The 22,190-nt window shown below is 40.8% G+C and overlaps 1 protein-coding gene across 4 annotated transcripts in view; it reads left to right on the top strand.

Annotated features, from left to right (window-relative positions):
- The window catches only part of HGF (hepatocyte growth factor), a 475,310-nt gene that overhangs the window by 256,314 nt on the left and 196,806 nt on the right, over window positions 1–22,190 (top strand). For all 4 annotated transcript variants that reach the window (XM_085652885.1, XM_085652884.1, XM_085652887.1 and 1 more), the window contains 2 exons: window positions 14,922–15,042; window positions 16,917–17,035. In XM_085652885.1, coding sequence (XP_085509011.1) covers window positions 14,922–15,042; window positions 16,917–17,035 — 240 coding nt within the window. The remainder of the gene's footprint in view (window positions 1–14,921; window positions 15,043–16,916; window positions 17,036–22,190) is intronic.

Raw genomic sequence — 22,190 nt, 5'->3', positions numbered from 1 at the left:
AAAATAGCACCCCCATTGGAAAATTCATCTTTATTACTCTGACCCAAGGAATCGATGCAATAGCCGACTATACCAAGACAGTCATTAAACAAAATCTTGGCAATGTGCATTTTGTCGCAGCAGTCACTGCAGTTACCCCAGTGATCTCCACCAAGTTCTGTCCATTTGATACACCATTTAATATGTCATCATTATTTGTCCTCTCTCCCGCAAGCAGTCAGCGAATCTCAAAACACCCATGGGTGGCAATTGTAGACCTCTCATCTCTTTAACAAAAAAAATCAAAATGGACAATGGAAACAGCCAAAGCACACATTTCCATTCACTCAAGGAGAAAGAGTTTCCTGATACAAATGACAGCTAGGGTGTGGCTAATATACGTGGCTCACAGAACAGGTAGAATAAGTAAAGGGTAGTATCCTAGAGAAACTACCCAATCTTTAGATAACCTAAAAAACTGAAAAATAGGGAGCGTGCAAAGGATTACCAAGGAAATCACATATGCCAAAATAATTCCCAGACTAACCGGATAAAAGATATAAGCAAATTCCACAGGGTATAGTGCACTTACGCAGAAGATCCCTGTAAAAACTGTATAACCAAACTCATATGCTATACAACCACAAAAGTAGATAACTGCAAGCTGCTGCTGCTCCAAGTTGGCCTTATTATTTGATACACGATACAGGCAAAATCTAAAACTAGAAATTACGACGGTCAGGTTGCCTGGCAGCACACCAGTAAAAGGACGGGAGAGCTCCACCTGCAGCTGAGACCTCCCAAAGCATGATTGAGCGATCTAAGCAGGCCTGGAATATAGCAAATTCCTTGCCTGTGTGCATACAGCAACCACAGTAACCCTGGGATCAAGTCTAAACTGACTAGCGGCTGGCCACACAAAGAGCAGAAAAGCACCAATTCAGGAAATAAAAATATATGTCCTATTGTGAAATGTGGCCACTATTCCCTCAAACTAGGAGATCAGTACCTGATTGAGCTTCTAACAAACCACAACATGATAGTGCTATAGTAAACATGGATCTCTGCACCCTGAGTTATCCCATTCTAATCGCACCAAATGTGCTACTCCGCTGGCAGCACAAGAAAAAGTAGTAGCTTGTAAATCACCTGTAGGATCGACATCTTCTCAAAATCAGATACTGGGACAATCACCATGAAAGCATTCACATCCTTGATATGTTCTTACCTAGGAAAAAAGTTCTAAGAATAATAATTGTCTATGCACAGCAAATAAGGAAGACTGGATCCCCGCATTAAGTGCAAAAACTAGCAATCTGCAGAAAACTAAACCTTTTATTTCTATTTCCATAGATGTCAATTAAAAAGGGGAACAATACAGAGGTAAAGGTACTGAACTAAGGAATGCTCTAAGAATCCCTTCACTTAGTCACAATAAGCCCAAAACAAAAAAGTGGCCATAACACTGTCTTCCTTGAAATTAAAGACGTCCAGAATGTCGACATGTAACCAGCACATGGAATATTGGCTCCAGATGAGTCTGAAATGGAAGGTATACAAAGGATTGGAGAGAACTCTGGACACAATCACCACATAGAAAAAAAACAGTAACACAACATGGCTGTCCTGCTATCAAAAACATTTCTTTTATATAGAAAATCCTGCAACACCACACCCATCCCACCTCCCCCCAACAAAACAGAAAATATGTCCTGGTTTGATGATGTCTGCCAACATTTAACAAGCATTTGCATAGCCAATAGGTCTCGCTTTTGGGACCTTTTAAGTATTTAGTTATGCAGCACAATATCCTTGGTGCAACCACATCAACTGTTGCATGGCTAAACACTTATAAAGTCTGAGAGGTGAGACCTATTGGCTATGCCAATGCTTGATGTGGTTGTGTGTGTGTGGTTGTGTGTGTGTGTTTGTGTGTGTGTGATTGTGTGTGTGTGGTTGTGTGTGTGTGTGTGGTTGTGTGTGTGGTTGTGTGTGTGGTTGCATGTGTGGGTATGGTTGTGGGTGTGGTTGTGGGTTCAGTTGTGGATGTGTGTGGATGTGTGGTTGTGTGTGGTTGTGTGTGTGGTTGTGTGTGTGTGTGTGTGGTTGTATATGTGTGGTTGTGTGTGTGTGGTTGTGTGGTTGTGTGTGTGGTTATGTGGGTGGTTGTGTGTGTGTGTGTGGTTGTGTGTGTGTGTGTGTGTGTGTGTGGTTGTGTGTGTGTGATTGTATGTGTGTGTGGTTGTGTGTGTGGTTGTATGTGTGGTTGTGTGGTTGTGTGTGTGGTTGTATGTGTGGTTGTATGTGTGGTTGTGTGTGTGATTGTGTGTGTGTGTGTGTGGTTGTGTGTGTGTGTGCGGGTGTGGTTGTGGGTGTGTAAGTGGATGTGTGGTTGTGTGTGGTTGTGTGTGGTTGTGTGTGTGGTTGTGTGTGTGGTTGTGGTTGTGTGTGTGTGTGTGTGGTTGTGTGTGTGGCTGTGTGTGGTTGTGTGTGTGTGGTTGTGTGTGTGGCTATGTGTGTGGGTGGTTGTGTGTGTGTGTGTGTGTGTGTGGTTGTGTGTGTGGTTGTGTGTGTGTGGTTGTGTGTGTGGTTGTGTGTGTGTGGTTGTGTGTGTGGTTGTGTGTGTGGTTGTGTGTGTGGTTGTGTGTGTGGTCGTGTGTGGTTGTGTGTGTGTGTGGTTGTGTGTGTGGTTGTGGTTGTGTGTGTGTGTGGTTGTGTGTGTGTTCTTGCGTGTGTGTGTGTGTGTGGTTGTGTGTGGTTGTGGTTGTGTGTGTGGTTGTGGTTGTGTGTGTGTGTGGTTGTGTGGGCGTGGTTGTGTGATGTGGTTGTGTGTGTGTGGTTGTGTGAGTGGTTGTGGTTGTGTGTGTGGTTGTGTGTGGTTGTGTGTGCGTGTGGTTGTGTGGGGTTGTGTGTGTGGTTGTGGTTGTGTGTGTGTGGCTGTGTGTGGTTGTGGTTGTGTGTGTGGTTGTGTTTGTAGTTGTGTGTGTGGTTGTGTGTGGTTGTGTCTGTGTGGTTGTGTGTGGTTGTGGTTGTGTGTGTGGTCATGTGTATGGTTGTGGTTGTGTGTGTGGTTGTGTGTGTGTGTGTGGTTGTGTGTGTGTGTGGTTTTGGTTGTGTGTGTGGTTGTGTGTGTGTGTGGTTGTGTGTGGTTGTGTGTATGGTTGTGTGTGTGTGGTTGTGTGTGTGGTTGTGGTTGTGTGTGTGGTTGTGTGGTTGTGTGTGGTTGTGTGTGTGTGTGTGGTTGTGTGTGGTTGTGTGTGGTTGTGGGTGTGCGGTTGTGCATGTGGTTGTGTGTGTGGTTGTGGTTGTGTGTGGTTGTGGTTTTGTATGTGTGTGTGGTTGTGTGTGTGGTTGTGGTTGTGTGTGTGGTTGTGTGTGTGGTTGTGTGTGTGGTTGTGTGTAGGGTTGTGTGTGTGGTTGTGTGTGTGTTTGTGTGTGTGTGATTGTATGTGTGTGTGTGGTTGTGTGTGGTTGTTGTTGTGTGTGTGTGGTTGTGGTTGTGGGTGTGTGTGGTTGTATGGTTGTGTGTGTGGTTGTGGTTGTGTGTGTGGTTGTGGTTGTGTGTGTGGTTGTGTGTGTGGCTGTGGTTGTGTGTGTGGCTGTAATACTAAAAGCATATCAAAATAAAGGAACGCAAACATCGAGTTTGTGGAAAGAGAAAGCACATTGTAAGTCAAACGGGCGTGGCAGAGCATTAACACAACAACATGTTCTTTGATGTTTGATGTTCTTTGAACGAGAACATCAAAGGGGTGCCTCGAAAGTGATCGTGGGCAAAAGTGATAGTGATCGTGGGCCCTTAATGAGCATGATGAGGTTTGCCATGGTGTGCCTCTGCTCCTAAGCGCGCGCACGTGCACTGTAGCTCTAGGCTGGCCATGGTAGCATTTTTGAGCCCTCACTAAAAGTCTCGCCAGGGCAGCGCATGCGCTGGGTCAGGCGAGACCTAAAAAGGAACTGCAAACTCAAGGGCCCGAGTGGAGGAAATTTAAACATCCAGGAAATAAAATGCTTATAAAAAGAAAAGAGGATGAGGAAATAAAAAAACATCTGGAATGATTTGGATTCGCAAATTTCTGAAAAAGAATCAGTGAAGACCTTAGCACTAGAAGGAACATCCTTGAGGCAAACATTGCAGATAAATCATCAATAAGCCATGGTTTTTAGCTTAGCTTGACTGACTGTCAATGTTGAAAGTAGCACAGAAGCTAAATTAGAAAACATCTTTCAGGTGGAGAAAATAGCGTTCGTCATTCAAGAGCTCCCCACTTGGAAACCCTTGGACGCAAATAAGGTACTACCAGATGTTTTCAAACTGTTTTCTGAATGGTGGGCAAAATTTGTAACTGCAATTTTATAAGAGATCTTAGCCACGGGAACCTGCTCTTGCTGGAACAGCATTTCCATGCCCTTCTTCAAGAAGAGACCAAAAGATGAGCCGAAATCATACAGATACATCAGTCTCATTGGACGTCTCTTTGAATGTAAAAGAAAAACATGCTAAGCCCAATTCAAGGTGTTTTCAAAGTGGGTCTCTCAATGACAGACCAAGTCTTTGTATTAGTCAGAAATAGATTACAAAAAAGAAGACAGCACTATATAGCCCCATCCTGGATTTTACATCAACTTGTGATCTATTTTAAAGGGAAAGATTATGGAGAAAACTTTCTCTGTTATGCCTAGATCATGCCCTGATTTTTCTTACAAAAATGTTGCATTCAAATGCAACTTCCAAGTAAGGCTGAGTCAAAATAGGTGACCCAAGCTGACAGTTCACTATCAACTGTGGAGTTAAACATGGCTGTCTTCTTGCCCCAATACCTTTCTTACTCTACACCAAAAACCACAATGACTGAGCCCTAAAGAATCCACAATGACTGAGCCCCCAAGAATCCCAAGACATTCCCATAATTTGGAGCCTCATTGTTCTCAGATAATGCCACAATTATTGCCCATACACCCACTGCCCTCCAACGGGAACTACATGCTAAGGAAAAATCCTGCCTAGTTATCGGTCCCGCAAAAGATAAACAAACATCAAAGACAATGGATTTTGGGAAAAACCCAAGAATGAAAACTACTTGTTTAATAGAGAAGAGTGGCTAGAAGTAGTAAAATATGTTCAGTACATGGGCTGACTATAACCAACAACTTAAAATGAACCATCCATTGAATTATATTGTAATTATATTTATATAATGCTTACTACCCCTGACGAAGCATTGGATTGCTTTTCGGCGAGTAGCACGCTACTCCAGAACCCAAAAAGAATTAGTGGTGGATTAGTATAGTTAAACATTAGTTAATTTGAATACTGGACGTGTGACTCTGTTAGTTGATTTGAAAAGGATAATGGAGTGAATGGGGTGATAGAAGAGGGAAGCGGCTAGAAAGATTTTATTGGGGGATTATAGTAGTAAGTTTAGGTTTGGGGTGAGTATAAGGAGAGATGTAGGAAAGAATCTCTAGAGATGGATTAGGGAGATCATAGTAGTAAAATGAGTTTTGGGATGAGTCAGAGAGTGGAGGTAGAGGATATATTGAGAGAGGTATAGGGTGAAATATAGGGTAGTGCATCAGAGAGAGTCAAAGCTTTTCCTAGTGGAGTGGTGTGGCTCACTGGTTAGAGGCAGCAGACCCAGAAGCACAGGACGGACTGGGACCAGGGTTCAATTCCCGATGCAGCAGGGTCATGGACCAGGGCCAGCGAACTCGATAATTCTCGCTTCGGTGCCTACTCTAACTAGGGATCACACTCGGCAACTCTGGGCATTAGCTTGCCTCATCTCCACAACGGCCCCCCACATTCGCCGGGGATGCCTGGTTTCACCTTGGAGATACCCTGGAAGGACCATCTCACAGGGATAACCAGGACGGGTTCCCCAGCGGGCAGCAGTGCGCTTTACAAGACACATACATTTACATTTTCTTTACAGCAGAAGTAAAGTAATACATACATAGATACAGAAGTACATATTTATGTCAAGAAATACAGATGCATACATATAATCAAATTAAATGTTTATATGCACAGGGATATTGTGTACATTTATGTTTGAGTACAGTGGTTATTTAGAAAAGACCCAACTCTTGAGTAGTCTTCTGAAAATAAGATAGTTATAAGTAGATCTTATGTTTGGGGGTAATGAATTTCATAGTATGGCTGCCTGAACAGAGAAAGATGTGCCATCTGTGTTTTTTCTCTTGTATGGTGGGATTTTGAGGCGAAGTGCCAATCTGTAGCGGAGGTTCATTAGTTGAATGTATTTGATGATTTTATTCCTGATTAATTTGAGTAAGTTATCTGATTTATTTGATCACTGCTGGGGCAGACTATTGTGTCACTAACACCTGACCTTACCAGTGTGCTAAAAGCTTGGCCTTGATGGTCATCTAGGCATTCCTGCAGTGAGAGGATCAAGTAAACAATGCTACAAAAAGTGCACAAGGCCTTCATGCTGAACAGATTCTTGAATATCTTCAATTCTAACTATCTAGTCTGAAATGATCCTAATGAAGAACTATATTAGTTCCCAGCATTGGGTAAGTCATTGTGGTTTCTGGTCTGTAACTGCCTGACAAATATTTTCAGAGAAAAACCCAGACTGGTGTTTTGCAAGTACACTATGAAATCTAAAGTGTTCATGAATAGGTTAAAAATAAGGCCTGCACCACTTTAAACTGATCAGATTGGCTCACCCTGCTAAAGACATTCTTTCTATTGTAAAACTTCTTCTTCATCAGGAGGCTTGTCAACAGCAGATTATTCTGTCACAGTAACTGCAATAATTTAGTAGTTTCTCTGAAAAAATGACCACATTTATAGTAATATTGCCTCCCAACTACCCTATCAACTTATCTATCCAATTACAATACTACCCATTAGCCCCTCACCCCATCCTTCCCAGCTCTTCTCCCAGACACTATCTTGAGCACTTCGGCCTGCTGTCCTGGATGACATTCAGGCAAGCCTTTTTGTTTGTTTCTCGGGCTCAGCGAATGGCCTTTGCACACAACCTATCTTGAAGCTAGGTAAGGATGCACACAGTCCTTTTCTCTGCCAGCTTGTTAATCTCTTGCATCTGGTACATTTCCTACTAGCTCAAAATGAGCTAGTATTATGTATTCCTTTGCTCAAAAAAACATCTACGGATCCTTTGGTCTTATCCAGCTGTAGTCTGATTCCGTTGCTTCCAGCAATCTCCAAAAATGTTGATCACTAAGTTTCAAAGTACCTGGAAGCCAAACGCTTGGTGGCCTATTCTCACTATGGATTTCACCGAACATCTACCTTCCATTCTAGACAATAGTTTCTCAGCTGTATTTATTTTCATTAGACCTGTACGCAGCATTCAATAGAATCTAACATCTTATTCTTCTAGACTCACCCTTTGATCTGGGGGTCTGTAACAATGCATTAACATTTTTTCATTCTTTTCTAGCTGCCCAAAAGCAGTACATTCCCTTACACCCTTTCAAGCTCTTGCCTATCATTTCCACTTTGGGGTCCCTCAGGGATCCTTCCTGAGACCTACATTGTTCCACGCCTGTGGGACCCCTATGGTTCATCTGGTGCAAATGCCAATACAACCTATCCAGACAATACTAAACTAATGGTCTTGGTCACAGGCAGTGAAATGGTTACTTACCAGTAGTTTTGCAGTTTGAAGAATTTTCTGGATTCACATGCTGTGCATTAATCCGCCATCTGGTGGTTGGGTCGAGAACTCTCCTCTTTGTAGCAGTCTCTCTTTTCTCTCTCTTTTTGTTGTTGTTTGGCATAAACTGTCTTCACCATTTGGCACTTGGTTCAGCCTTCTCCTGATGTCAGACTCCCATCTCATAAGCCCCTGTGGGTGGTCTACATCTTCAGATTCTTTTTACTGTCTGTTCCGGTATCCTTCTAATTTGTACCTCATTTATGTTTCATGTATGCCTTTGTTTACCTTGTCTCACCTAATTTCCTGGGGAGGCAGATGGGTCTCATGTGAATCCAGAACATTTTTAAATCTGCAAAACTACTCCTACTGGTAAGTAACCATTTAGTTTTGCTGTGGGAATCTTTTCTGTATTCATATGTTGTGCAACGATTTCTTCACTGTGATCGCTAGGTTGAAAAGGCGGTTGAACTTGCAAATAAATGCCTCAGTACTTTTTTTTAACCTGGGTGTCGATGCAGTAGTGTTTTGTGAATGTGTGTAGTGAAGGCCATGTGGCTGCCAGACATATGCGGCTCAAAATAACTTTTGCCAGGAAGACGAATGTAGCTCCCTTCTTCCTTGTTGTGTGTGTTAATGGTTTAGTTACTGGCTATATGGCAGCTTTTTTGTAATACTTGAATTGTTTGGGCTATCCATCTTGAGATGGTGTTCTTGGTGACAAGTTTCCCTTTGATACTGTCTGCAAATGATGCAAAGAACTGTTTCCCTTTCCCAATTGGTTTTCTTCTCTCCAGGTCATAGATTATCACACTATGGGCATCAACTGTATGCAGTGCAGCTTTGACCTGAACCTTTGGTTCTTGAAAGAAACTCAGTATTTGTCTGTTTTACTTGTATGGAAATTGAATATGGCCTTTTGCAGGAAGTGTGGGTTGGTCCTCATAACTATTAGGACCTTGAATTCGACACCATGGATACTCTAGCAATCACATTTGCATAAAAACTAAACTGGCATTGAAGCAAGACAAATGAAAATCTAAAGAATTCCAGAACTTTGTCATAATGAGGGGTGGGGATGGTACGTAGGTGTTACAATGTAAGAAAGAACAATCTGCTGTTTCAAATGCTATTACTGTTAAAGATCTAAGCAGGGTTCCAACTTTAAACACTCATCCACTTGATTTTCTCCACAGCAACAAAAAACTCCCAATACAAATTGACCAGAATTCTGCAAGTTATTTAGTGAAAGGTACCATGGGCCTCAGTAATTTTGTGGGGCTAGCATTGGTGTTAACTCCAGAAACAGAAGAATTAGCTGGGCACTCATAATAATAATCCACATTTGTAAAGCACAAAAAATCACCTGTAAGGGTCTCTAGATGCTGGGGGCCGTTGGGAAGATTAAGTAAGCTATTGCCCAGAATCACATGGTGCTGGGCTAATCTGCCACCAGCGCCGGGGATCGATCCATGATCCCCAGATTCAGGAGTCAGTCGCCCTGGCCGCGGCGCCACACTTGTTCCCAGGCCCTACTCAGATTCAAGTCCTACACCCTTTTGAAATCCTGATCATTTCTGCCATCATGGCAATGTGCATGTTTGCTCCTGTATTTCTCAGAGGCAAACAGAGGAAGACAAAATCCACTGGAGGCAGATCCTCAAGAAAGTGACTTGCACAAACAAATGAAAACAGAAGCTTGGCATCAATGAGTACCTATAGAAGGTGGAAGAGAGTCAAGGATTACTTGTAGACTATGTGAAAGCAGAGTCAGGGTCCACTACTCGACAAACAGACCATTAGTTATAAGGCCCAGATACTGCAAATCTATGTCCTTCTGATGTACCATTAATTCCTAGTAAAACTCTCAGATTTTTGTGTTTAGTGTTTTTACATGTCCAAAATGCAACTGTGAATTTAACTGGGCTTATACAGGCAACCAACAGAAAATGTCACAGAATAATAAATTGACCACTTTTACCTGAAGCTGCCATATACTATTAAAGTATGGATATCAAAAATTTGGAGACTTGACTGGAATCCACCAGAGAGTAGGCCCAGGGGCAACTGAAAATTCTAAAATCTCAGCATGTGATATTCTGATTTGCCTGCTCCTTTAGCCATCACTTTTTGTAGCACATTGCCTGAGTCATGCCTCTTCTTGTGGTTCCAGCTAGATCCTCCACCATTGCTTTAAAATGTGAAATAGATACCAAATGCACTAATTAAAAATATGGCCTGAAATCACTGAAAGTAAACAGGAACAGCCCCCTGGATGAAGCAGGAACATTTCTCCATGCAAAAAGAAATTCAACTGTGCCACTGCATGGAAGGGAAAAAATAAACATTCTAAGCCTCTGCTTTCAAGTTAAAACCCAAAATTTGCCCTAACGACTATAAAAGGAGTCAACAAAACCATATCCAAAATGTCCTGAAACTTGGAAGACTGGAGCAAAGAGTTGGAGAATATCAAATCAGCCAGCGTATCAGGCCTGTTTGTTCTATCACATCACCCCAAACATATCAGAAGGCATTAAACAAATCAAGGGTTGAGAAGAATTCTAACTATGGCAAAAAGTGGTGTGCTGCTACTGTTGCCCCTGCTAAAGAAAAGGCATGTTGCAGTATCTGTTGAATGACAGCCAGAGAGAAGTTCTGTCACACTTTCTGTTGCACAGTCCCCAATATGTAGCAATCAGAGGAACCAAGTTGAAGGACATTTCAACCAAAGAACAGTTAGAGACTTAGCAGGAGATCCTATTCTTGCTGCTAAGAGACCCTTCCGAGATAACAACAAGACTTATGGGTATGAATCTGGTCATAAATTGGGACAGAAGAGAGAAAGTACTAAAAATAATCTTACAGACTTAAAAGACCTTAGTGGTACCATAAATGTCATAAACATGGCAAATGATGAAATTACTGACTTGATCATTTGCAGACAACTACTCTTTTCCATTCCCACCTCTTCCTTTATCTGACAGGACCAAAATTAACACCCAGATTAAGCATTTCCCCCCTCTTCTCTCCTTGTGCAAGAGAGCAAAAGGACATTTTAGACAAATATTTCATACCGGTTTCCCCTTTCCTGTTTTTTTTCTATTTCCTTCTCTCCTTTTTAGTTCTCAGCTAGACAGCGCATGCGCTGTCTCATATAGACGTGTTGTGTTCTATCTGTTGGCTTACGGGACGCCCATCTCCTGCCATTGGTAAACTTTAACATCACTATAATTTTCTTTGATGCCACTCATCATTGCATGCATGTGTCATGCCCTCTTGTTGTGTTTGGCCCTCCCATAGCACATGTACGAAGTACATTTCTCCTTACATTGCTCCAATTTTGCGGAGCTATTCTTTTCTTTGATTTCAAGCACTCCATAGGAATACTTGTGTTTTCAGGCCGTCTAACTTGTACACATACACACACCACCAAAATGTATGCTCTATCGTCCGTCATGCCATTGCGTGAACAGAAGCCGATGGTATTGGAGCGCTTTAAGCGCCCACCAGTTACATTACACAATGACACATTAATTTTTTACACTGATCCTGCTTCAATTAAGGTTTTTTTTACTGTTGTTGCTTGCCCATTTCCCCATCCCCTCCTGCTTGCCTGCTTGACCCGTCCTCCCACTATCTCCCTCGTCACTAATGCTTTAATAATTTTTTTTGCCAGATCTGATGGTATTGGAGCAATTGTACTGTCCTCCATCTTGCCATAGTGCTAACACCACCCAATGGTATTGGAGTACTTTCAGTGCTCACCAGTACCATTACACAATGACCCATTCATTGTCTTAGGCAGGGGTAAGTGTAAACGATTTTCCCAGAATCAAACTTTTTCAGCCGACCCCGAGATTGGAACCTGGTTCCCCAGTTCCCATGTCTGCAGCTGTGGCTGTTACACCACATATGCACTTTCCTTCAAAGCTCCTCAACTGTTTTTCACTATCATTTCCACATGTGTTCAGCAAGACCCATCAACACTGAACATGCATTGGCAAAGCCAATAGATCTCTGCAATGCCCAAGCTGTTGGCCTTGTCCATGTGAATGTCTTTTTTCCAGATTGTCTAGCACCATATCTGCTGTATATCATTGCTAAAAGTCACTGAAAAAAGTGCTATGATGCGGCCAGCACAGGCTAAGTAGTTTTGTTTTTTAGTGTTAGGAGGGGCAGGACATACTCAACATAGGGGGAACACCTCTGTGAGCTATTCCCAAAGGATAATTTCTTTTCATCTCAACATTTATAGAGTCTGCTCAAAATCTCATTCAGTGCTCCAATTTATATTATTAGTTTTATGCTGACCCCCAACATCTAATGCACAAAAATAGTAATAGGTTTCTGACGCTATCACATATTTCCCTGATCCTCAATGAATACGTTGCCTTTTAATTCTCATTTCCTTTCAAGGCCTACTTTCTCCTTGTGTAAGAAATGGTATACTAGACCACCAGTTGCATATGGATTACTGTTGTATGTATAAACATATATATGTTATTAATCACTTATGCAGTAATAATTTTAAATAGTTGCATTTTATGATCTCTCTATAAACAATCTTCATAGATAAAATGTGCTAATCCATTCTTAGTAACTCACGTACTGCTCTCACTATTCTTGTTTGCTCATTCATTCAAAATAGGTAAATGCCTTAAATAACAACATTACCACCAATCATTTCATTGGAGTAGACACTACCATGCTTGCTAGTTTTATGGTGATTCAGAGATTCTTTGGAGAACTCAATGTATATTATGTCAATGTGTTTCGGTGGATTGGCCCAAAGAGATGCCACCTTCTTCAGGTCATTTACACAGACTACCTACAAATGGAAAGCTCTAGTCTCTGAAGATCAATAGACTAGATTTAGATCAATCTGTGTGTGTAATTACTTTTCTTATATCTGGGCATACTCCTCAGTCTCTGGGGGCTCATAGTCCTATTACAGGACCAGGTAAAGTTTGCTTATCCATCTCAAAATAAAATCCCCTTCCCTGGGCTCCATTACACAATGACTATTTTTGCCAAAGAGGAAAATGTTTCCTTCTCGTTGTGCAGTCCCACAATCCATCTCTTTAGAACCTCTGTTTGTATTACTTTTTGTTCTTGGCTGTTTTAGAATATTCGCATGTTACTTTCACAGAGGTGGGCATCCTTGAATCTGGCATCTCGATTAGTAGCAATCAACACATTTTTTGGGATTCAATTTGAGAATATAAGGCTGGCTAGGAAAGCATATCAATTTAACAGCCTGCTTAGATATCTGACAGCTAAGGATAGTTGCGTACATTTTTTGTTGGCTTGAGTTTAATGCTGGGGAAATCAAAGCTATGCTACTTACGACCCCTTTCAACTGTCACAAATGGGTTATCTGGCATCTATCCATTTGGAATGAAGAATAATGTTGGAAAAGAGTCAAGAACAGGGGTAATTTTAGAAAACAGGCCCTACACAGGGGCACATTCTAGAACTATGTAATGAATCATCTTTCTCAGTTGACAAGTGTGATTGGTTGTAGTACATATTGACTTTCAGTTCTCAGTTTTAAATTCCCTAATGAGTTTTTTTACGGGGTTATGCCAACAGATTTATTTTATCTCTGTATGACCATTAAATATGTTGGTATTAAACATAAAAAAATACTTGGTTACTTTTCCCACTATGTAAGGAATGTAATATTATACTGAAATACAAACTAATAGACGTTCTGATGTGGAAAGACCTTATGGTGCAGAAACAGGAGTGGATAAGTGGTTACGAATCCAACATTAGAGAAGTTGAAGTTAACAGGTGGATTGCATAGGATGTTAAGACTACTACTAAATAGGGAATGTAAGATTATTTTAAAGAGGTATATTTGTAGCTTTAGGTTAAGTATTTCTTATTTAGCAAATTGAGTAGAAGAAACCTAAACAAGAGGCAATACTCACATCTAGAAATCATGAAAGGTGTAAGTGGCATCAACTGATGTAGAACAAAAATGTTGTGCACCAGTCATAAAAATCTAAAATTCGGTAGGAGGTAGGCAGGTTGTTGATATACTGAGAACATTTTAGGTGTGATAGTGCACTTTAGCTATATGCAGCCAATGTGGTTATGTTGTTAACAAACCATGGCTTATTGTGACTAAAGAGTTGTTACAAGCAAATCATTGCAAAGACTGTTTAATGAACAGCAAATAGGGACCCAATTCACAAATTTTAGCTGATCACTTTCCTTATTCTACCTAAAACATATTGTACTGTTTATTACAATGAAGTGTTCACAAAGTGAGGCTTCATCCTTTTTAATAAAGAAACAATCCCACTTTACAGTATATTGGTTCCACCATGTATATCCAGCTTTTTTCAACACAGGGGAATTGAGAAAACGTTAAAAACGCTAAAAAGTGGCAAAAGGAAAACAATATGTATATTAAAATATTTATGGGTTCACCTTTAACATACCATTATATTTTTAATAAGCACTAAATACTAATATAGGAGTAAGTTACGTCTAAAAAAAACATTCAAGTGCGAGAGTTAGAAAAATTGTTCTATAATTTTAGTCTTCAACATGAGATTAGCTAGAGTTTAAGGATAGCATTGTTGATGTGATAAGAACATTAATATTGTGATTACTCCCATCCAACAACTGGAATTTTGCCATTAATCTAAATTATTTTCCACATACATATATGTATGATTCTATGATCATCAGAAGATTTTGGTGAATTTCTCTCTCACATATTTATATAACTCATATTCACAGTAGTTTTACAAATGGCACATAGATCACATATATTTTTCCTCCCTCATCGAAAATATTGTGCTAATATCAAACGAATACAAAAATTAGTATTTTTGAATATCAAAATTAAAACCTTTTTTTTCTTCTAGAAAATCAGAAAATCATATTTGATATTTGTTAAACATCCTACTACCTTAGAAATAGGTTACTATAAAATTGTGTGTCTTTACTTTATTGCGGAAGAATAGACTTGTTATTTCAGGTGAATCATTTGCACGAGTAGCAATTCATTTGGTTTCTATTATAGTCTTACCAGACGTGTCTGATATTTGACATCCCTTACTCATGAATATGCATAGATGATCATCCTTTCGATATTCAGTTTTGTATGTGTTCCTTATTAGATCGACATAACGAAAGAGTAAAACTCACAGGTTAGTTGTTAACACCGTATTGCTACATTGTCAAAGTCTAGTAGACATTGTGTGCCTTTAAGTTCTTGTTTTCAAAATAGTTTCTCACTGGACATGTTGTAATGTTTTTCTTTAGTGGAATGTGTAGCCTGCAAAGGGGAAAGTTACAGAGGACCAATGGATTTCACTGAGTCGGGCAAGGAATGCCAGAGGTGGGATCTTCAGCGCCCGCATAGGCACAGATTTCGACCAGAGAGGTATTGAAATTCAAGGATGTTTAAATCATGGGTTGAAGGTTAGAAAATATTCTTGAGTCCATGGATTTAAAAAATGGATTGATGTGTACTAACTGTGTCTAAGTTTCTCTCGAAATAATGAATAGGACGTTCATTTAATGTTGAACTTTTTTTAATACAATAGTTAGTACAATGTTCACATTTAACATTCACTGTCACACATCAGGAAAGTGTAACTTAAGCTTTTTTAGATTATGGGTAGCGTTGAGTTGTGAGATTTGGCATATTACATGAAGTTGTACTAAAGTGGTAAATTGCATTCCCTAAGTACAATCTGTAAGTGGCAGTGAGTGATATTTATTATTTAAATACACCAAAACCTGTGTTGGAACATAAACCTTGAGATATTGTAGCTGGACGTTGGGAAAGAGAAAGGCCATTAGAACAGGAAGCAAAAACTTTAAATGCTATCTTTAAAGGAGAAAAATGGGATTTACATTGAGGTGAAAAAGCAGTTAATTGATTGGAACTATCTTGCCCTTATTTTAAATAATTCGGATCTAATTTTGAGATGCCCATTGCTGATTTAAAAAGCCTTATAGCACTCTGCATGCCCATGATAACTGATAAAGCAATTATACTCATGTGAAAATGTTTTGGATATATTTATGATAATCTCTTGCAGTTGATAACCAATGACCCCAACTTGTAAGAAATTCTTGACTTTTCATTAGGACATCAACACATTTTTAAGGAGATGCAAAAATTGCAAAAGACCTTATTATTGCACACATTGACTGCTGCAATGTCTTCAGAAAAGACACCCACCTCCCAAAAAATGCTGGTTTATTTTCAATAGACTTACAATTATGCATCCAGATAGTGACTGGTGTTAAGAAAACACACATCTTCCATCCGGAGTGGTTTACTTTAGCTATACATGGCTGTCAGAGTACACTAATTATGGTATAGATGTCACATATGAGATGTTTCACCCAATGGAGGGAACACATATTAGGGTACCATCTAAGCTAACCATTGAGATTGGTGTGTTGAAAGACAGTGGTAGATTGACAATTTAAAAAGTGCCAAATTGAAATGATTTTTCTGAAGTGGAGTGGAAAACGTGGCTCAACTTGTCTCAAAGTATTGGGTGAGTCACCTGCTTATAGAGTTTTAAAAAATGGTGAAAACTCACCTATTGGGAGGGATATAATTAGACTTTTATCAATCTATGGTGATTACAAGCATCTTGGGACAATTCACATTTGGGTCCTTTACAAATGACATCGATCTGTGGATATCAATATTTGGAACGCCGGAAAAGTAGAACATCAGAGGAACTGACAAAGGACTTTGACTTATCTTGTTTGGGCGGCAAAAAAGGTGTTAAACCTTCAATATCATTCATGTGGCTAAACAGAGGTGGGCTTTTCCGCAAACCTTGAGTATGAATACAGTGTGGAAATACATTTTCCAGTCTGAGGATTTTAATGTTTTTTTTGTCATTCACATTAGTTTTAACACTTATACCTTTGCATGATGAAATATAAAGTGCAGGGGTGAAAATTAATTGTATCTTAAAAACTCTAAGATTAATAAAAAGGGAAGCTCTCTGTCAGCAAGGCATGCATTTATACACGTCCATAAACACGACCATTACCTTGCAAGGGTGGGTGTGGACAGAGGCTATCATTAGTAATAAGACCATTGAAAGAAATGCTCTTTAGGGCTCCAGTTTCATTACTCCCGGGAGGAGCAGCCTTCCTAATGAGCATGGCATGCCTTTCCGTGTTTATAGAAACCCCACTTAATTGCGCTGCTTTGAAAGGAAATGCGTGTCTGAGGTTACCAGGCATATTTGTTCAACGCACTGTTTTCTCTCTGGATTGCAGATATCCTAACAAGGGCCTGGATGACAATTACTGCCGCAACCCTGATGGCAAGTCCAGGCCTTGGTGCCACACTCTTGACCCCGACACCCTCTGGGAGTTCTGCGCTGTTAAGCCCTGCGGTGAGTTGAAAGAACGTGCGTCGCTTCGAATCTTGTTGCCAAGTCTTGATTCTAATTCCAAGTGCACAGGAGATTGTGGAAAGCTATAACTGTGGTATGAAAGTACAGTTACTTATCCAGCACTAAAAAATGATGGTGTGCACGCAAATGGCACACGATCAGAGTACTCCAGCTGCATTCAATCACAAATGCTTTGGGACTTTTTTCGTGACCAGTGAAAGTGGAAACGGGTTGCACTTATGTGATAAAACACCCTGGACACGATACACATAATAATCAGAAATGCGCTTCCACAGATTGCCTTCTGCATTTTTACCATAAATTGCTGATTGTCTGGAGGGGACAAAGGTTAACAGTTGCAGATTCCAGGGAGTAGTCATAGAAAACTTCAGTGAATTCTCATTTCCAGCCACGCGTGGGCGTTTCTGCACGCAAACATGAGCTCAGTGTACGCTTAGGCATCTAGAAGAAATTGTGTCATTAGTGCAAACGCACTTTTCAAACGTGACTTTTCCCTCATGGTTTTCTCCGGAGCAAATGTTGCCCCTCTGCAGAAAACCACTTTCTCAATGTCCAGTACCAGTTTTGTAGCTTTTACCTTCCAATAGGACATCAAAACGGTATTTACTCCTGGCCTTAACGTAATGTTTTTTACAAAAATATTTGTCTACATGAATTGACTTTTCACGGCTGCCGGCTCATAAAAACAGGCAGTCGTCTGCGCTGGAGCAGGGAAGCCCATCATGTCCAGGCCACAGATCATGACTTGGCGATTGTGATATTGATCCACTGAAACAGGATTAGGTACTTTCTGTCTATAGACACTTACTAGTGAGCTGGCTCACACTCACACATATGCATAAAAAGCAAGAGAATCGGACTCCCTGTCATAAGGCATTATTTTTTTTTTTTAATCCAGCTGCAAAGGCTTTGAATGGGAGAGCAAAATCCGTATACTTATTAGCATCTATTCTAAACTGCAAAGAAAGTTGAGAGTGGCTTACATCAAATTATATAAAATATTTGTTTATTTATGGCTTCCACTGAAGGCTTTTTTTTTTTTAGAACACCGGAGATTTTTCACTGCTCTGATGTCAGAACAGTGAAAAAACAAATGTTCATTTTGGTTTTTCAATGCTCTAAAAATAAAGCAATGAACACCATGCCCTAAAGCCCCTGCTCCATCTCTGGGGATCTGCCACCTCAAGCCAGACCCGCTCCCTTCTTTTCCCTGCACAGTCTCTCTCTTTCCCTCCTTCCATTCTCTCCCCCCTTTTCTCCTCTCCGTGTCTGATTGCTTTCTCATGCTTTCCTCCATCCCTCCCCTTCTCTCTCTCTTGAAGCCCCCTTGTACCTGCTGCAATTAACCTCAGGGAGCTGGGGAAAGTGACAGGTGAACTAGAGGCGGCCCTGGGATTTCAGTACCAGCCTCAAAGCGCTGAGCCCAAGGAGGAAATATCTGGTGGAATAAAGGCCTGCCTGGCCCTGTGGAAGGAGAGCCAATGGAGCCAAGGCTATTTGGGTGGTGCTCCTGCACCACCAGAAGAGGATTCACTGATCATGCACTCAACAGGGCACACTATAATACATTGAAAAACATAATTATAATGCTTATAACTCCACATGTTAGCTATCAACTACTTCGCCAGTTTTTTCCATGCATTCTGGAAGCATGTTAATCCATCGGAGTTGATCCATCCAATTCAGTTTTTTTGTTACCTGAGCTGTTCTCTGATGACTGAGAGGATTTTTACTACTCCTCGACACAAGTGACCACAGGTGACCAGTGACTAGACATGGTGACAATGTAATTCCACTCCAGGACACATACCTTTTTACCTGTACCACGACCTGTAGATAAAAGCCCCCAAAAAGGAACCATTTGGACCTTATTCTTGGAAGTGGACCATTATTTTCGTCAGCTCCTTTGAAAATACTAGGTACTTCAAGGAGTCTTTTCTGGCCTCTGGACTCCAATTTATTCTGGATCGTGTCCCTAACCTGACATCGATATACTGACCTGGAGTTACTATTACTTTGCCATATCTGTATGAGTTTACTGTTGCTGTTATATTTTGGTACAATTATTTTGAGAGGGGAGACAACTTTTATTTTTCTCTTGGTGCACTAGAAAATTATCAGGCCACTCTTGAGTCACCTTGCACCATCCCTTAGTCTCAGAGTCAGTATCAAGAGAGTACTAGCACCTGGCATTAAGAAGTCAAATAGCATTTTGGTGTTGTACCTCACCCACAGAGAGTGATTCTTCTTTCTGGTCTCTGTAAACAGAGTGTTTTATTTACACAATTGACAATAAAGGTCCAAAGATAAAGCCCCAAATGCACAATGATATTATTTAGGACTGTTTTGTGCCTCATCTTGAATCTGTGTTCGTAATCCACTCACCACCTGGAGTAAGCCTTGGCCGCTTTGCCCACCCACATACTTGTGGGAGGGGTCAGCCACCATCCGACATGTGTGGATGGGCAATAGATTATGTATTATATTTTCTTGCCCTACCCAGGGGAGGAGATGGGATTTAAAAATTAGATGAATCTCAAGGCTATTGTCCTTTGGGAGTTTCATTGTTCTTCTATATTTTAAATAACGCAAAGTGTGCATTTTTAACAGTGATTGATCATTTACATGAGGAATACATTAATACTAATATTTTCTACGGTACAGCAATTAATATAGTATACACCAGACATTGATGTGTTTCAGCACTGATACAAATCCTTTTTAAATCAACACTAAGGTCTCATTGGAAACCAAACCCACGTCGGAATCGGTTCCGACAGACTTGCATTTGGTGAGCCCGACCGATTACGATGCTTCCGAACACCGTTCGGAAAGTCTCCCATTGACTTCAATAGGAGCCTGTGTTCTGACCAACAACACAGGCTTCCATTGAAAAAAGAGGTGGTTGTGGAAAACCATGCACCCTGTGGTGGGCACCCCATGGTGCCCGCCACACTGTGCATGGTTTAACAAGGGGGTCACTTGGGTACCACCACAGCCCCCAACCGGAGGCCTCAGGATGAAGAGGGGCCTGCTAGGGGCCCCCAAAGTCAGTTTCCAACAGCCTTTTCATGTCGGACAGACTGAGTTGGAAAGGCTGTCAGAATCCGACATTGCAATACGTCAGTCAGAAACGCGTTCCATAGAGCTGTACGATTCGGCTTTGACCGACTTGGAGTTTCCAAATGCCTGTCGGAACCGATTCAGAATGATCAAACGGTTTGCTTTCCAACCGAGTACATCATAGTCGGTCAGTCGGAAACATAGGTTCCGAAATGGTTAAGGAGAATCCGACCTCTGTTCGGAGCCTTTCCGACCGACATTGGAATGAGCCCCTAAATGTGTAAATGCATCAGATGTAAAACATTTTAACAGTGCAATAAATACAATGAGTTAAATCATGGATGTGATTGTTTTGGATACACATTGGAGTAAAAAAAGAGATGGGGGATGTTGGAAACTAAACTGCCATGTTTGTTTAAGGGAATGGTGGCTGACATAAACAAAAGGTGGTAGGGCAGGTAAAGGACATGCGGGGGGAGCACAGGTGGGTTTAATAATAAAAAAAATTACTTACCTGAAGGTGACGCCCACCACACATCTCAGTTTGTTCCTCTGCTTCCTGGTTGAGCAGACCCTGTGCTGCTCTCATGTTATTACAAAGCATGAGAGCAGCACAGGAATTGGCCTGAGTGGGCTGGTTTAATGCTCGCTTAGGCTCAATTTGTGATGCTTCTCCAACCCAGCTGTGCAATACAGCTGGGTTGGAGAAACCTAACTCTGCATGTCAGTTTGGCCGACCTATGACTATTGGCCAAACAGACATGCACACTTATAAAGTGCACATACCTCTTTATTCCTCCTGCCTCCCATTGCACCATCCCTCTCTACACACACTGGCTCAGCCAGCAGCTGAAAAATAAAATGATAATAAAATATAGTTTTATTTTTCAGCTGCTGGCCCTGAGCCAGTGGGGTGACACTTCACCACCACTGAGGAAGAGCCGCCCCTGGTTTAAGGCCATCATTTCATCTGTACCAACTACCAACTCTTGAAACCTCACTGGATTTCAATTTGTGCGTATATTAGCCATTCAGGCAGCCCTGTACTTAAAACAAATGTAATTATTCTTTTAAGTGAACTGATGTTGGCTTGTTCACAGAAAACAGAATCTACCGAACTGCCTTTTAAAAATCCTCTTAATGTACTGTATTCCTAAGTATGACTGCTCGTATGTTTTTGTTGAACAAGTACATATGTTTCAAGATTATTATTCCCTGTTAATCCCAGACAGATCTTCTATGACTTTCAAACTAACACTAGTGGCTTTCAAAGTCTGTTTTGTAATAACAACATAGTTCTTCCCATGTGTATTCCTTAAGCTCTAAGAAGTTGCACAGTTCCATTTAACCAGAGAGTGGTAAATACAGAGATTGTGAAAGATATATCATATACAATATCAAAAGTTAGGTACTGGATTCAGCATAATATGAATTCTGAAACACTACTCAAGTCTAATATCAATGCACCGACAGTTCAGACCCATCCCAGGTGTGCAACCAGACAACATGACAATATCCATTTTCTCTGTTTTTCTCTTGTCTCCTATCCCGAGGTCTACTTCTAAATAACAAACTGTCAGTGTACACTTGGCTATTGATTTGGAGAAGTGTAAAAGAACACTTACTCCCTGTGGATCCAAATTTCAAGATCAGTGAATCTGCGCAGATTATCAAGCCCACGCTTTGTTGCACTGTAAGCAATAAAGCTTAAACAAGAATGTACGCTTCCTATTAAACCTTGACCAGAAAGATGTCTGCCAAATACCATTACCTACAAAATGCAAGACATCTCTCTAGTCCATGGGCTTTTTTCCGCCTTCCATAAAATATTCTAAGGGCCAGATTTAAAAGTCATTTTTGAGGTAGCAAATGGCCCTATTTGCACAATTGCGCTGTGTGCAACTACAAAAATGCTTTTTTTATGTCCAAACACCAAACTTTTATTCTACAGAATCTCAATTCGGGATTGTGATTAGATATTTGGAAGGACCGTGTTAAAGCACCCCTTCCAGATACTGATTCGCAGTGTTATGTATTATATTTTTGTGACCAAATTCCAGAAGTGAGAAAG

Source organism: Triturus cristatus, chromosome 4_1 (assembly GCF_964204655.1).
Source record: "Triturus cristatus chromosome 4_1, aTriCri1.1, whole genome shotgun sequence".
NCBI classification, from domain to species: domain Eukaryota; kingdom Metazoa; phylum Chordata; class Amphibia; order Caudata; family Salamandridae; genus Triturus; species Triturus cristatus.
The sequence above is the reverse complement of the archived record's forward strand: the minus strand, read 5'-3'. Positions and strand labels throughout refer to the sequence as shown.